Source organism: Theobroma cacao, chromosome 2 (assembly GCF_053813885.1).
Source record: "Theobroma cacao isolate CCN51 chromosome 2, ASM5381388v1, whole genome shotgun sequence".
NCBI classification, from domain to species: Eukaryota; Viridiplantae; Streptophyta; class Magnoliopsida; order Malvales; family Malvaceae; genus Theobroma; species Theobroma cacao.
Window position 1 is genome coordinate 50,045,420 of NC_142640.1, and position 12,794 is coordinate 50,058,213.

The following is a 12,794-nucleotide window of genomic DNA, read 5'->3' on the forward strand; positions in this document are numbered from 1 at the left end:
TGAAACCCAACTTTTGATTAAAGTTTATGGAACTAGAAAAGCAAAAGAGGTTAGGTTTCAGGGCCATTAGATTTTTGGTGATATGCAAATAGGAACATGTAGTGCATGCATGGGGGTGAAGGGAAAGGCTTCTATGGGTTTTTTTGTCTAGAGTGTGCTTTTTTTGATTGGAAAAATGATTAGCTGCTTTATTCTAACAGCTGGGGATGTATCTGAAGAGAAGAGAGGTGGAAAATGGGATTGGGACCCACCAATCTGCATATGGGTTGATGGTAGGGTCCCATTTGGTCCCACTAGGTCCCTCTGGGTCCCATGTAAATACAGCTTTTTTTTTGAAAAAAAATAACTTGGCCAAAAGACAAGCCGAGGCTACTCTCTCTCTCTCTCCCTCACTGCCGTTCACATGACTTTATTCGTTGGAAGCTCCCCCCTACCCCATTTCCATGGGGGTGGATGCATGTTCTCAACTTGTTATCCCACATTTCTTTTTTTTATTTCTCCTTTTTTTTCTTTTAACTTACTACTTTATTTTATGTATAATAATAAAAATAATTATATTAAAAAAAAGAATTAAAAAAAGTTTACTAAAAATAAATAAAACAGAAGAGCTGAATCTTCCACTTTCCACATGCCATCTTCCTTCTCTTCTGGGGGGGAAGGGTGGGCAGCTTGCAATCCCATGTGCTAATCTTTGCTTGACGTCACTGCCCTCTCTGTTTCTCCTTTCGGGTGATTTCCTTTTTCTGTTTTTATTTGAATTTTATTTTTTCTTTCCTCTAAATTTTGGATATTGCAATTTGACAGCGATTTGCCAACCACTACTCCAGTTTTATTGTTTTTATTATTTACTCCCTCATTTTCTTTTAATTATATTTTTAAATGCCTCAGAATTATTATATATTTTTTAATATTTTTCATCCAATTTTTTTTAAATTCCGTAACAATCAAATAAGAACAATATTTTCCCTCGTGGCCATCCTTATCTTTTCCTCTCGGGACATGATCATCAAACTGCGTACTTCTCGAACTCGTCACAAATCAGAATAACATATTATTATAAATATAGAGAGAGAGAGAAAATATAAAAATTTAAAAAAAATGAGAAAAATATTTCGTAATAGCTGGACTTTTTCATTTCATAAATTTTGTCCATATTATATAGAAAATATATAAACTATTTATATATATATATATATATATATTTCAAAATACAGTGCATTTTGCATTGTATACTAATCTATATACCAATCTACATAGTAAGGTTGAGAGGAGCGGGATCTTTTTTTAAAAGCCGAAAGCATGGAATTGGGAATTAAGAATTGACCCACCAACCGTAAGAGATAGCTCGCATCTATTTCTAGGACTCGACGTGCTTCTTTCCAGAAACAATACTAGTTTTCTATCAATTGCTTCTATTTATATACCAACCTTTCTTTAAGATCCCAGGCCATCATTATAATATAAATATATATATAAATAAATAAATAATTTAAAGCTATTTTAGTTTGGAAACTGGCCACATGCATTCCAGATCTCGATTGGAAGCTCTAAAATCATTTTTTCTAGTAATTTCAGACATGAAAATAACTTAAACATTTATAAGGAGGAGAGTAGAAGAGCACACCGTATGGCTTATCAAAGAATTCCTGCAACAGATATAGAAGGAATGTAGTTATAAGTTACAACGAATTAAATGAGAGGTGTGCACCAAACGATGTATAAGGACGTGTGTCTAGAAACCGGGTCAGAGTTAACTGGCTGTCAGGAAGAAGACATTCCACCTTTACGGCATCAAGCCAGGGGTTTTCTGTTAGGTAACAATCTCAGGTCTGTACATCATCACATGCCATCGACGAAATGCCAGGCCCGAAATAGCTGCTGCATGCTGTGCAGTTTAGACAGAAACAAGAGCTACAGCTAATCTACGAAGCGAAACAGATGTGCAAGAAAGTAACGTCATGACAACGAATCCAGGGACAACAGGTACAGCACCAATCAATCTATATATAAATGCTGCTAAATCATCCACAAACATCATAAATGGCAAATGCTTGATGGTAATGGGGACCTATAAACATTATATCAGCTACAAATCTATAAAATAGAAAATGACCATGGCAAATGAGAACTTAGCGAAATAATCTTTATAATGTGAGAATTACGATAATTAGAGCTTTCAAAATTAAAAAAGACACTAATCATCCAGTGCATGTATATTCTTTTCAATATAGTATAATTGGCAATTTACACTCTATATAAGGTACATGCACCCACGAAGTGGGGAAAAAAATGAATGAATTTGGATGTGTAACAGGCATATCTTTTGATGAAAATTATACGTACGAATGATAGTGGATCCATCCTCCAAAAGCAAATGACAGCATTTCCATGGTTGTCAAGCATCATATACAGAGTGGTTGTCATCTTATTAAGGCAATTTTGGTCATTAGCCAAAATGAAAACCAGATGACTTGAAGGAACTTGACAGATCAGGCAGCTTGAGAGTTGCAATAACCCCCGCAGCCAGGGCACAGAAGGAAGCCAAAATAAAGGCTGGTATATTTCCTCCACCAAATAGAGCATCCCATGGACCCGCACCAAGAGATACAATCATCTGTTGAAACCAACAATGCATTAAAATTCATCTTTAACTAAATTTGACTAAAACATTTGAGAATAAAATATTGCAAGTGCTTATGACCGGATAGTTGAGAAAAGAACAAAAGATAACACTTTTACATTGAATTTACAATATAATCACCATTTTATTTGCATGCCTAAAAAATTACCCAAATACAAACTTTGTTAGGTACAAGGTACCTAATGAACCATGAAAGGTGAAACCTTTCTTCTCAAATTGTAAGAAAATTTTCTTCTAAAATAGTAAAAAGTAAAATTAAATGCGACAAAGAATCCAATTTTTGTACCTGTGGAATAACAATCGCGAGGTTCAAAACTCCAATTGCCAATCCTGCACAAACATTACAAATTATTACAATTTTGCCAATTTTGGCAACTGTATAAAGCAGATGCTAGAGAAGATAATTGTAATATAAACCTTGTCCACCACCAGAATCAGCAGTCAACTCTGCTGTAACAGAAAATGGAACACTATAGGTAATCTGCAAGAACAAAACAATTACTGTGTGAAAATAAGTACTTTTTTTTAACAAAAACTTAAGGATATATATATTTTCTGCAAGTCATCTGATACATACAGCTAGAGGAAAGCCAAGAAGAGCAAATACAACCAAGGCTGCAATCCTGATTGCTGCACTTCCTCCAATTACATGTTCAATCCCTTGAGAATATTCTCTGACAGAAACCAAACTAATGATAGCTGTGACCGCCATACAGGCAAACACAGTATAGTTGCTCATTGCCCAAACAAGTCTTGACCCCATCCGTTGACACATTGGGTCAATAAAGAAAGAACTAACACCCAGAACAACCTACACGAAAAATTAACAGAATATAACAACTACTGAAATTAACAAAAATGAAATAGGAATAATACCTTCACGTTAACTTCAGTTGATGGAGAGAAAAAAAGCAAATCTAAGATAGACTAGCAATTGGTGCTCAATTTTGAGTTCTTACAGAATTTAATAGCAAACCAAATGCACCTTCTCTGACACCTTGATCATACAACTTTATTTGGGAAGCATTCCCGTTTGGATCTCCATGATATACTTCTCTTCCCATCCAATCCGTATCAAATAGAAAGAACGGGAACCACGACAGCTGCAAATAAGACCCAAATACACATGAAAACAATAACCGTGAGTTGTAGCCAACCATCAGATGAAAATGTTAGCAGTCTTTAACTGTCTAATATCTATCAACAGATAATTGGCTCAAGGCCAATTTCAAGGAATCAAAGTATAGGTATAAGAATGTTGAGACTTACCCAACTGAGAGCCATAACAATAAGCACTGAGTGCATTGCAGGTGGTAAATGCCTTAAACTGGTCAATAAGTTGACCAGTACGGCTCCAGGCCCATCATTGAAAACTTCACCTTTAACATTTGTATCTTTTGAGTCAGCATACTTGGAGTTTGACACTTGTTCATATCCATTTTCAGCATTGGTCCTATTAGTATTGGCAACAATCGACACATCAGCTTTTGATTTTGAGTGTTGAAAGCCATTTTGTGTGGAATCATTCAACAAAGGAGCAGAATCTGATAAACGAGTTGGCTGATTTGCTGGTGGTGAAAGTGGAACCTCCTTAGCAAAACATAGAGTAACAACAGTGCAAAATGAGAGAAAAACCTGCACATGCCAAACAAATTTTCAACATATACAGGATGGCATAAAAAAAAATGTTGGAAAATGCATCTGACCACAAAACGCACAAACTTGGCCTTCAAACACAGTAACTAACTATTGAAAAGGCAGTCAAAGTTTAGAGAAGCTACACTACAAGTCTTCATAGTTAATCTCAGACGTTAGCAGAAACAACTAATTCTAGGTCACCTCATGAGAATATATGGCCCAACAACAAAGAATAAGAGCAAAGAATGGTCCACACAACATATGCAATGCATAAGGCATTTCAGGTCAACAATTTCAATCAAAATCTCAGTAAATGTCATGCTCATTTTCTTTACACACTTTATCTGAATATACACTAAGTAAGTCAAAGTGACATACCATAATTCAAGCCATAAATTGACAAATCAAATGTACAATAGTAACAGTTAGGAGGAGAATTTGAGTTTAACATCCTCGAAAGCTTTATCAGTGTGAAACTTCAATGGATAATGACACTTACCACAGCAGCAAGAAATGCTGCTTTAAGATTGGCACAGGCTTCACAGCAAGCTCTACTCATCAAGAAAGGAAACCATCTGTTTCAAGATAATTTGCAATAGATCAATATCAAAATGCAGTAAACAACGAAACAAATAACTGCAAAACACATGTCCAAAAAATGTTTGTTTAATCACAATAAAAACTCATGAAAAAATTTTCACCTGTACCAACTCCCACTAGCACCAGCTGAAAATCCCAAGATGTTTCCAACAGCCATCCATAGACAAAAGATAGCATTCGCAGAATTGTGTTGATCAGGACCTAAAACATAGCCACCCAGCATCTTGTCAAGCACAGTATTTGAACATGTGTGGTATTAGGACATCGTAAATGAAGAGGCCTCAAACCTAAACATCACAAAGTTACTACGTATAGAATAAAATTTTTGCCATTTTTCTTAAGAAGAAAGGAGTTCACCTGATAGATCAGCCAAAAGGGCACGAGCTGGTCCCTAAAAAAATAAAATTTCTATTATTAGCTTACATACATTTACAAGGGCAAACAGAAAACAGCAAAATAATTGCCATGGAAGGCTTACCTGCACTGTATTGTTAGCAAGATCCAACATCCAGAACCCAATAACAAAGACAAAGGCTGCCTTTGTTCGTGTACCTTTAAATGTACTGCATTGCATATATTATTCGGTCAATCTCTTTTTTAATATTTTTTTCTTGGGGTGGGAGGGGGTATAATAGAAGAGAAGGAATCAAAAGCAGAAATGAAACCTGCAATGCTCCTCGGTATCACCTAATTGGTATCCAACGTCTGCAGAAAACCCGATTATTATCACCTAAATTGCAAAACTTAGTTTAGCAGGTATAAAAGGCCGAATGTAAGAGTGAATTATTTAACATGTTCTTCGATGCTTACAGCAACAGAGATCATTAGTGACCCAGCAAGGATAAAAGGCCGTCTCCTTCCATATTTTGAAGTGCATTTATCACTCCAAATGCCAACACAAGGTTGAACCTAAGATCAAAATGCAAAGCAACTTACTAAATCATAGATACAAATAGGCATTATTTCTCTGATTTCATTTAGCTGTAGCCGTTTACATCTATTATGAACCACCACATCTATAGCCAAGAGGCATTGCGATTACAAACGTCTCTGCCTCCTAATTTGCACACACCCACGCACACACATGGAGAGAGAGAGAGAGAGAGAGAGAGAGAGAGAGAGAGAGAGAGAACATTAAGCAGATCAACTGCCTCAGTGGATAAAAGTACCACAAGATCCCTGGTGTATGAAGGGAGAAAATGAAACTTTGAATAAACAAAGTAATGCACTATTATGCAATCAAATAATTAAATCTTCTAGGGTACACCCATCCCCCCTGCCCCCTTCTGTAACGGCCTACAACACATAATACCCAGCCCCGGCCTTTTTATGAATAACTAAATTCAGTTCCAAATGCAGCACAAGCTGCTATATCAGATTTATCTAGTTACCAAATTAAAAAATTCTGTTACACCCATAAGGATTCCATAATAATGAAAAGAGCCATAAATATAAAGTTATATGTAACATGGTTTCCATCACCTACCACAAGACCAGTTAGTGGACCGCAGAGCCAAATAAATGAAGAAAAAGCATGCCCTATTCCAAGTGTCTGCATGAATCAGTCAAACAAATGGGCAAGCATCATAAGCTCAAGAGAAGCTCAGACCACTGGAAAAGAAATCATGGCTAAGGAAAATAAAATAAAATACAAATAAAAACATGAGCAACACAACAAATAAAGAGATACAGTTGCACAAGCATTTTGATAAAAGATTTTAAGAATTTATGATCCAAAAATGTTCTTTGAAACATGGACATAATATTCTTCTCTCTCTCGCAAACACACCTGCGTGTCAATAATCAACATGCAGAAAGAATCAGCTATCTACCTGGTAGTAAAAACTACCCTCCATATTTTTATTTTTATTTTTATTTTTTTCAAATTTTGAAAGGGCCACCTTGCATGATATTGTTAAAAATGCTACAAATTATTAGAAGAATTTCTTGAAAAGGATAACAAAAAAATATTTGTCTCTCAACACCATGATATATCTTTTCCAACTTTTAAATACACCCAAAATTCTTTCTAAAATCCATGAAAATTAAGTAAATTAATAATTAAACAATGCTAAAAAAGTATTCAGATGACTATTTGTTAAGTGATTCAGGAATGCCAACAAAATTACACCGTGCTGTGCTTTTTTAATTTCCTAAAAATAATAAACAAAGAACACCAAAATTTTAATTAAGACACATGGCATCATATTCAAATTTCAACATATCCATAATCATGAACGTAATTTTTTTAAAAAAAAATTTACTTAAACTAAGATCAAATTACAAGTCTAAAACGAAAAAAGCATTGGAGGAACCTGAATGTAAGGAGTCAGGAGCGATAGTTGCAAAGCCCAACCGAATTGAACCCCAGCAGCGACAGTACAACTAAGAACTAGAGTCATCAAGCTACAATCCTTAGATCTGACGCCGATCGGCGACGATACGTTGGAGTTTCCATTGGGAATCCTCGCCGACGGAGACGAGGAAGAAATTGAAGGAGAGTTCGGAGACGAATTTAGCTCGATCCGATGATGAGGCTCGTCAATCATTTCAACCTCCGATTGCTTCTTTAAGTTCCTGTACGGAACCCTGATCGACACTGAGTCACTCGTTCCTGCCATAGCCTCTTTGACTCAGTCGCTGATTATCCTCCACAAGTTAACTCAATTTATACCTTCGCATTAAAAAATTTTTTGCTTAAAAATGAGAATCTCTCTATCTTTTTTTTTTTCTAATTTGGATCTGATTGTTAGGGTTAGAGAAAAGGAAAACCAACCAGGTCAAATTTGGGCGGGTGTGGAAGAGAGACGAGCCTTTGCGAGATTACAAAAGACTTGACTTGCCTCGCTCGCATTTCTGGCTGTGTTGTTCGGTACGTCGCATCTGCATCAAGAAATACGCGGATGCGTTTCGAAGATCTTTAGGTGCTGGGTCCGTTTTCTTGTTTTGACAGGTATAATGACGTGTCGGGTTGTGAGTACAAAAGTTGACATCATGGAAAAAAATAAAAAGCGACAAAAGGGAACGTTGAATCGGGCGCAAGATCAAGGGTGGATCAGGACGGTTGGTTTAAAGGACTTTTGTGTTTTAAGGGATGCTTTTTAGACAAGGGAAATGGCCTCGCCCACCGACAAGTGGAATACCGGTGCCTATGGTTAAATTGCAACCAAGAAATTAGATATATAAATATCAATAAATAATTGAAATTCATATATTACAACGACAGAAACATAAATAAATTAAACAAATTTGTAAAATATCGATTTCTAACAACACCAAATATTATAAAATTGAAGTGATTAAATAACATTTAATAAAAATATATTTACTTTACTTTTATTGATAGGTTGAGTTTATAGATCATGTCATAACATTTTAATAATTAATTAAATAATTTCGTACATGGATAATATATCCCTCTTAATTAACTTACATCAGTATCTAAATGGAGGGATCGATCTTAATTCACCTTCGGTTCAATTGGTCGATCATATTCTAAAGTTTTCATAATTTTTCAAGTCTATAATATGATGGATTTTAATCATGTGCTTATGATCATCAATATTTAATAAAATTCATAAATTTCTATTTATATATATATATATATATATATATATATATATATATATATATATATATATCTTCAGATTAGCTAAAGCACTAAGAAGAAGATAGTCAAAGCAGATTATCCAGATAATCATTAACTGGAAAATGGAAGTTCAATTCCATGAAAATGATACCACCACATAATGCTTTTAATATGTAGCATTCCATAAGAAAAATGCAAATCTCAAAATTGCCACAGGCACAGAAGAGAAGCTGGAAACTTCTGCATGATAAAAGGAAATCAGATGCTGCTCTTCTATTCCAACCCAAGCATATGTTCGTTAACGTATGCATGCGTAGTTCTTTGTTCTTTCCCATTTTGACTATGTATACTGCTGAATATTTGCTCTACATAAGCATCAAACTGCTAGCTACATATACAGAAAGAGGTGCTCATGCACGACACCAGGAACTGTAAGAGTACCAAAATATTACTGATGAACACCACGATTCCCTAAGTCAGCTGCAGCTTTAGCTGCCCGATCTAATGCACCTGAAACCCAGAGAGCTCCCCTGGAGAAGTAGCTGCTGCTGATCACAGTGTTTGCAGCAGCTGCAGCTGTTCTTCCTGCTGTGGAAATGGCTGATTTGGTGTTCTCTGAGACGTGGTATCTCTGGTCCACAGATCTCACAGCCTCAACACTTGCACAAAATTTATCAGTGAGGCCAATCCTCTCGCTTAGTTCAGCAACTTTAGCTGCAGCAGTTGCCGAAACTTGATGAGATTCGTCAAAGGCTTTGGCTTTGGTTAAAGCATCTTTGCCTAATACATATCCCTTGGCCAGCATGGCTTTGACAACATCCTGAGCAAATGAAACAGCTTCTCCAGCATGAGATGCAAATTGGCTTCTCAATGGAGGTTGCTACAATACAAGACAGAAAAAAAAAAAAAGTGAAGAAGATGGAACACAATTACTAAAGAAAAATTGCCCGAAAGGATCAATTCATGAGCAAAAAAAAGATAAAAAGTCGCATACACTTGAACTTGTTTCATCTTCATGGCTTCTTGAAGGGTTCCAAAAATGAAACTCCTCTTCACATTGCCCCCAGCGTGTTATGCATACACGTTGATCTAAAATTGTCGCACCCTACATTGTTAAGATTTTTAAAGAGAAAATACAAACAGATTACATAATTATCATGGAAAAATCATAATTCACAGACTCCGATTACGCGTAATCCTGATTACAAATTGTGACACAATGTGAAAACATCAACTTAGAACACAGAAAAATAAAGGAATGAAACTAAATAAAGCAACAAGATATACTTCACTCAAAAGTCAATCTAACCAAAAGTTTGATATAACGACAAAAGAAAGAGATAGAGAGATAATAATGCAGAAGTTTTAACAACGAAATCATGATCATAACTACAGGAAAAGCTTTATACTTGCACCACTCCAATATGAACCTCCATATCCAATTTCCTCAAAACATGCCCATATTCTGAGTCTGGGTTCAAGGTTATGTTCTTACACTTGAACCAAAGTAGAATACTCCTTTTAACTGTTTGTCTTCACTCATTCTCCCTTTGCTATGTAACTTTTTCAATCTTGTAACCAGGGCTCATTTTGGTTCAAATAGTACAAGTATCAATCAAATGGAGTCTAAAAAATCTTCTACATCCGACCTACCTACCCATTCAAGAGTACTCAAAAGGTTTGCATAAAGAAACCAATTAACCTACAACAGCCATTGACATAAAGCTCAGGATCCTTGTACCAGTCAAATGTTGTAGGCAACAGATTGCCTGATAAACAAGTTAAATTTAGGGATGCATCAATCACAAGATTCTAAACAGAAACTGAAAACTTTTGAATGAAACAATCGAACGCATACGCTAAGCAAGACCGCAGTCTCTTGAGAATAAGCATTCTCGAATGTCACATAGGAAGTACACGCATAATCACCAGACCTGCTTCATCCCAAACAAGAAACAAATATGAAGGACAAACATAAAAATTATCAAAATTATCGAAATTTTGTTAAGAATTCAAATTACCGAACAATTTCGACATGTTCGATGGCACCAGAGAAGGCGAAAAAATCGTAAACATCTTTCTCCGTAGCTTTCGGAGACAGGCCGGTTACCTCCACTGTATATCCAAAATCATTCATTTTTCTCCAAAAATTTCTTCACCTACTCAAAGGATTAACGAATATTGAGCTTAAATTAAATTAAAAAAAAAAGATTCAAGAATCATGAGCATGAACAGAAATTAAATTGACGGAAAATTCAAGAATCAGTTAATAACTAAAACACGCGCGGGCGAGAAAGAAATTTAAGAATAATAGCAAAATAAAGATTAATTTGATACTAAATTCTTGAGATCAAAGAGGGAGAATCGGGAAGAACACCTGGAGGACGCGCGTGGACTGCCGGTTTACCTGGAGCTTGAAGAAAACCGGCTTGTTGGTTACTCTCATATTTCTTTTGAAGGCGGTTTTTTGACCCGCTTTTATCCTAGGATCGAGTTCGGGTATTTTTGACCCGAGCGAAATAGAATAAATCATAATTAAAAAAAGCATAATTTTAGTCAAAAATTATGGCTAAAAGAAGTCAATGCTATGAAAAATAAGCATAATTTTTGTATAGATTAAAAAATGAACATTCAATTGAAAAAATACATAAATTTTATATATTTATTTTTATAATCGTGATGTTGATCGCATTAACATTTCAAAAGTATAGCATAATATAGCAGTAATATATGTAAAAAGAATTACAATCTAGTAGTAATAATTTTTTTCGATATTTTGAATTCATCTATTTTTCTTCTTTTAATTTTCATTTTATTACGAAAATTATTATTAATTATATTATTTTTTCTTATGATGCTAGGACTAAATAGAATTTGATTACTTATATTTTTTATTTTGATCTAAATCAACCCTTAAATTAACTATTATTAGTTAAAATATCATTTATCATTTTATATCCATATGACACTAATATGAATAATAAAAAAATCACATAATTATATTATTATGTTATATTACCATTCGTATATTACGTTAACATCATTTAATATAAAATGATAAGTGATATTTTGAAATACTTATTTAAATCAAATAAAAAACATAAAGGTTTGATTGAATGAATAAAATAATATAATTTTTTTAAAATAATTCAAAACAAATTTTAGATATTATGTCAATTAATTATAGTTATATCATAAGATTTTGGGAAATAGAAAAAGCTCAATTGACTATGATTTGCTTAGACCCAAAATAATAATAATAAATTGAAAGATTAGAAAAAGTTTAAGGTCTTAATGGGTATTAGTCTTAGATCCTAAAACAAATGGTTTGGTGTACATGATGTAATATGAAATAGATTTAAAGGTTGTTTGAACTCAAAAGGATGGGAAAATTGTGTCTCACTAAACTCTTTTTTATTCTAATTCTTACAATGTCAAAGAAAGGATGCCATAACTCATCGATTTGTTTGAATTCTAAATTAAAATAGGTATAATAAATAAAAAAGTCCCTAAATTATTTTAAAAAATAAAATTAATATTTATATTTTTATTACATTCAAATAAGCTCTTATATTTTTATTTGAGCCAAATAAGCTTTTATATTTTTTTTGAGCTAAATAAATTCTTATGTTTTTATTTATAGTCAAATAAACCCTTACAACTAATAATTAATTTAATCAAAATATCATTTGTCATTTTATATCTCATAAAGTTGACGTAATATACTAAAATATCATAATTGATGATAATATAACATACTAATATATCATCACTAATAATGGTTGTGACATGTTAATTTGATACGAGAATATAATTATATGATATTTTTCATTATTTACATAAACGTCATGTTAGTGCCATATAGATATAAAATAATGAATAATATAAGTTAATAAGAATTAATCAATCATTAATCATAAAGGTTTATTTGATCAAAGATAAAAATATAAAAACTTAATTGAATATAATAAAAAAATTAAACTTATTTAAATTTTTTAAAATAATTTAAAAGCTTAATTGAGCATTATACTATTAAAATATCAAAGAAAAATTCAAATATGTGAGTCATTTATCTACAAATAGAGGTGCAAACGAGTTAACCTTCCTGGACTTGAATTCAACTCGTTTATTGTCAAGCTGAACTCGCATTGGAACTACTTTGTACCGAGTCGAACTCAGTTCGAATTTTATAATATTTAATTTCTAATATTATATATCCATATATATATAATATAATATTTTTACGTATTCTTAAATTTTATTTAATTTTGATTTCAAACTCAAACTTGAGCCGAGCCATGTTTCGAACTTCTTATATAATTAAAT

At 33.5% G+C, this 12,794-nt stretch overlaps 2 protein-coding genes across 3 annotated transcripts; both read right to left on the minus strand.

The window, feature by feature from the left end:
* Positions 1-2,129: 2,129 nt before the first annotated feature.
* SUT2 (sucrose transporter 2) lies at positions 2,130-7,754 on the minus strand. Of its 2 annotated transcripts, none has more exons than XM_018116091.2 (14): positions 7,195-7,754; positions 6,366-6,431; positions 5,690-5,788; positions 5,545-5,609; positions 5,358-5,442; positions 5,237-5,270; positions 4,981-5,080; positions 4,779-4,854; positions 3,911-4,276; positions 3,601-3,744; positions 3,219-3,452; positions 3,059-3,122; positions 2,928-2,971; positions 2,130-2,614 (listed from the first exon to the last, which is right to left on the minus strand). In XM_018116091.2, exons 1-14 carry the CDS (start codon positions 7,498-7,500, stop codon positions 2,447-2,449), a joined length of 1,851 nt encoding a protein of 616 aa, XP_017971580.1. In that variant the 5' UTR covers positions 7,501-7,754; the 3' UTR covers positions 2,130-2,446. The 2 variants fall into 2 exon arrangements, with proteins under 2 accessions (XP_017971580.1, XP_017971581.1); XM_018116092.2 differs by having other exon boundaries at positions 5,545-5,584; positions 7,195-7,267.
* A 959-nt stretch (positions 7,755-8,713) lies between these two features.
* LOC18610422 (RNA-binding (RRM/RBD/RNP motifs) family protein) lies at positions 8,714-10,963 on the minus strand. Its single transcript, XM_088804104.1, has 5 exons — positions 10,846-10,963; positions 10,490-10,627; positions 10,327-10,402; positions 9,463-9,573; positions 8,714-9,348 (listed from the first exon to the last, which is right to left on the minus strand). The coding sequence occupies exons 2-5, from the start codon at positions 10,603-10,605 to the stop codon at positions 8,917-8,919; spliced, it is 735 nt and encodes a 244-aa protein (XP_088660230.1). The 5' UTR covers positions 10,606-10,627; positions 10,846-10,963; the 3' UTR covers positions 8,714-8,916.
* Between the last annotated feature and the right edge of the window lie 1,831 nt (positions 10,964-12,794).

Bases quoted from the DNA above. Each gene is read 5' to 3' on its own strand.
- SUT2 (XM_018116091.2), bottom strand. From the start codon at position 7,500: ATGGCAGGAACGAGTGACTCAGTGTCGATCAGGGTTCCGTACAGGAAC. The intron at 6,432-7,194 runs GTTCCTCCAATG...TGATTCATGCAG, and splicing joins TCCTGACTCCTTACATTCAG to ACACTTGGAATAGGGCATGC. The intron at 3,745-3,910 runs GTAAGTCTCAAC...TCTTATTTGCAG, and splicing joins TTGTTATGGCTCTCAGTTGG to CTGTCGTGGTTCCCGTTCTT.
- LOC18610422 (XM_088804104.1), bottom strand. From the start codon at position 10,605: ATGAATGATTTTGGATATACAGTGGAGGTAACCGGCCTGTCTCCGAAA. The intron at 9,574-10,326 runs GTATGCGTTCGA...TTAACAATGTAG, and splicing joins AGACTGCGGTCTTGCTTAGC to GGTGCGACAATTTTAGATCA. The intron at 9,349-9,462 runs GTATGCGACTTT...CTTGTATTGTAG, and splicing joins AAGATGAAACAAGTTCAAGT to CAACCTCCATTGAGAAGCCA.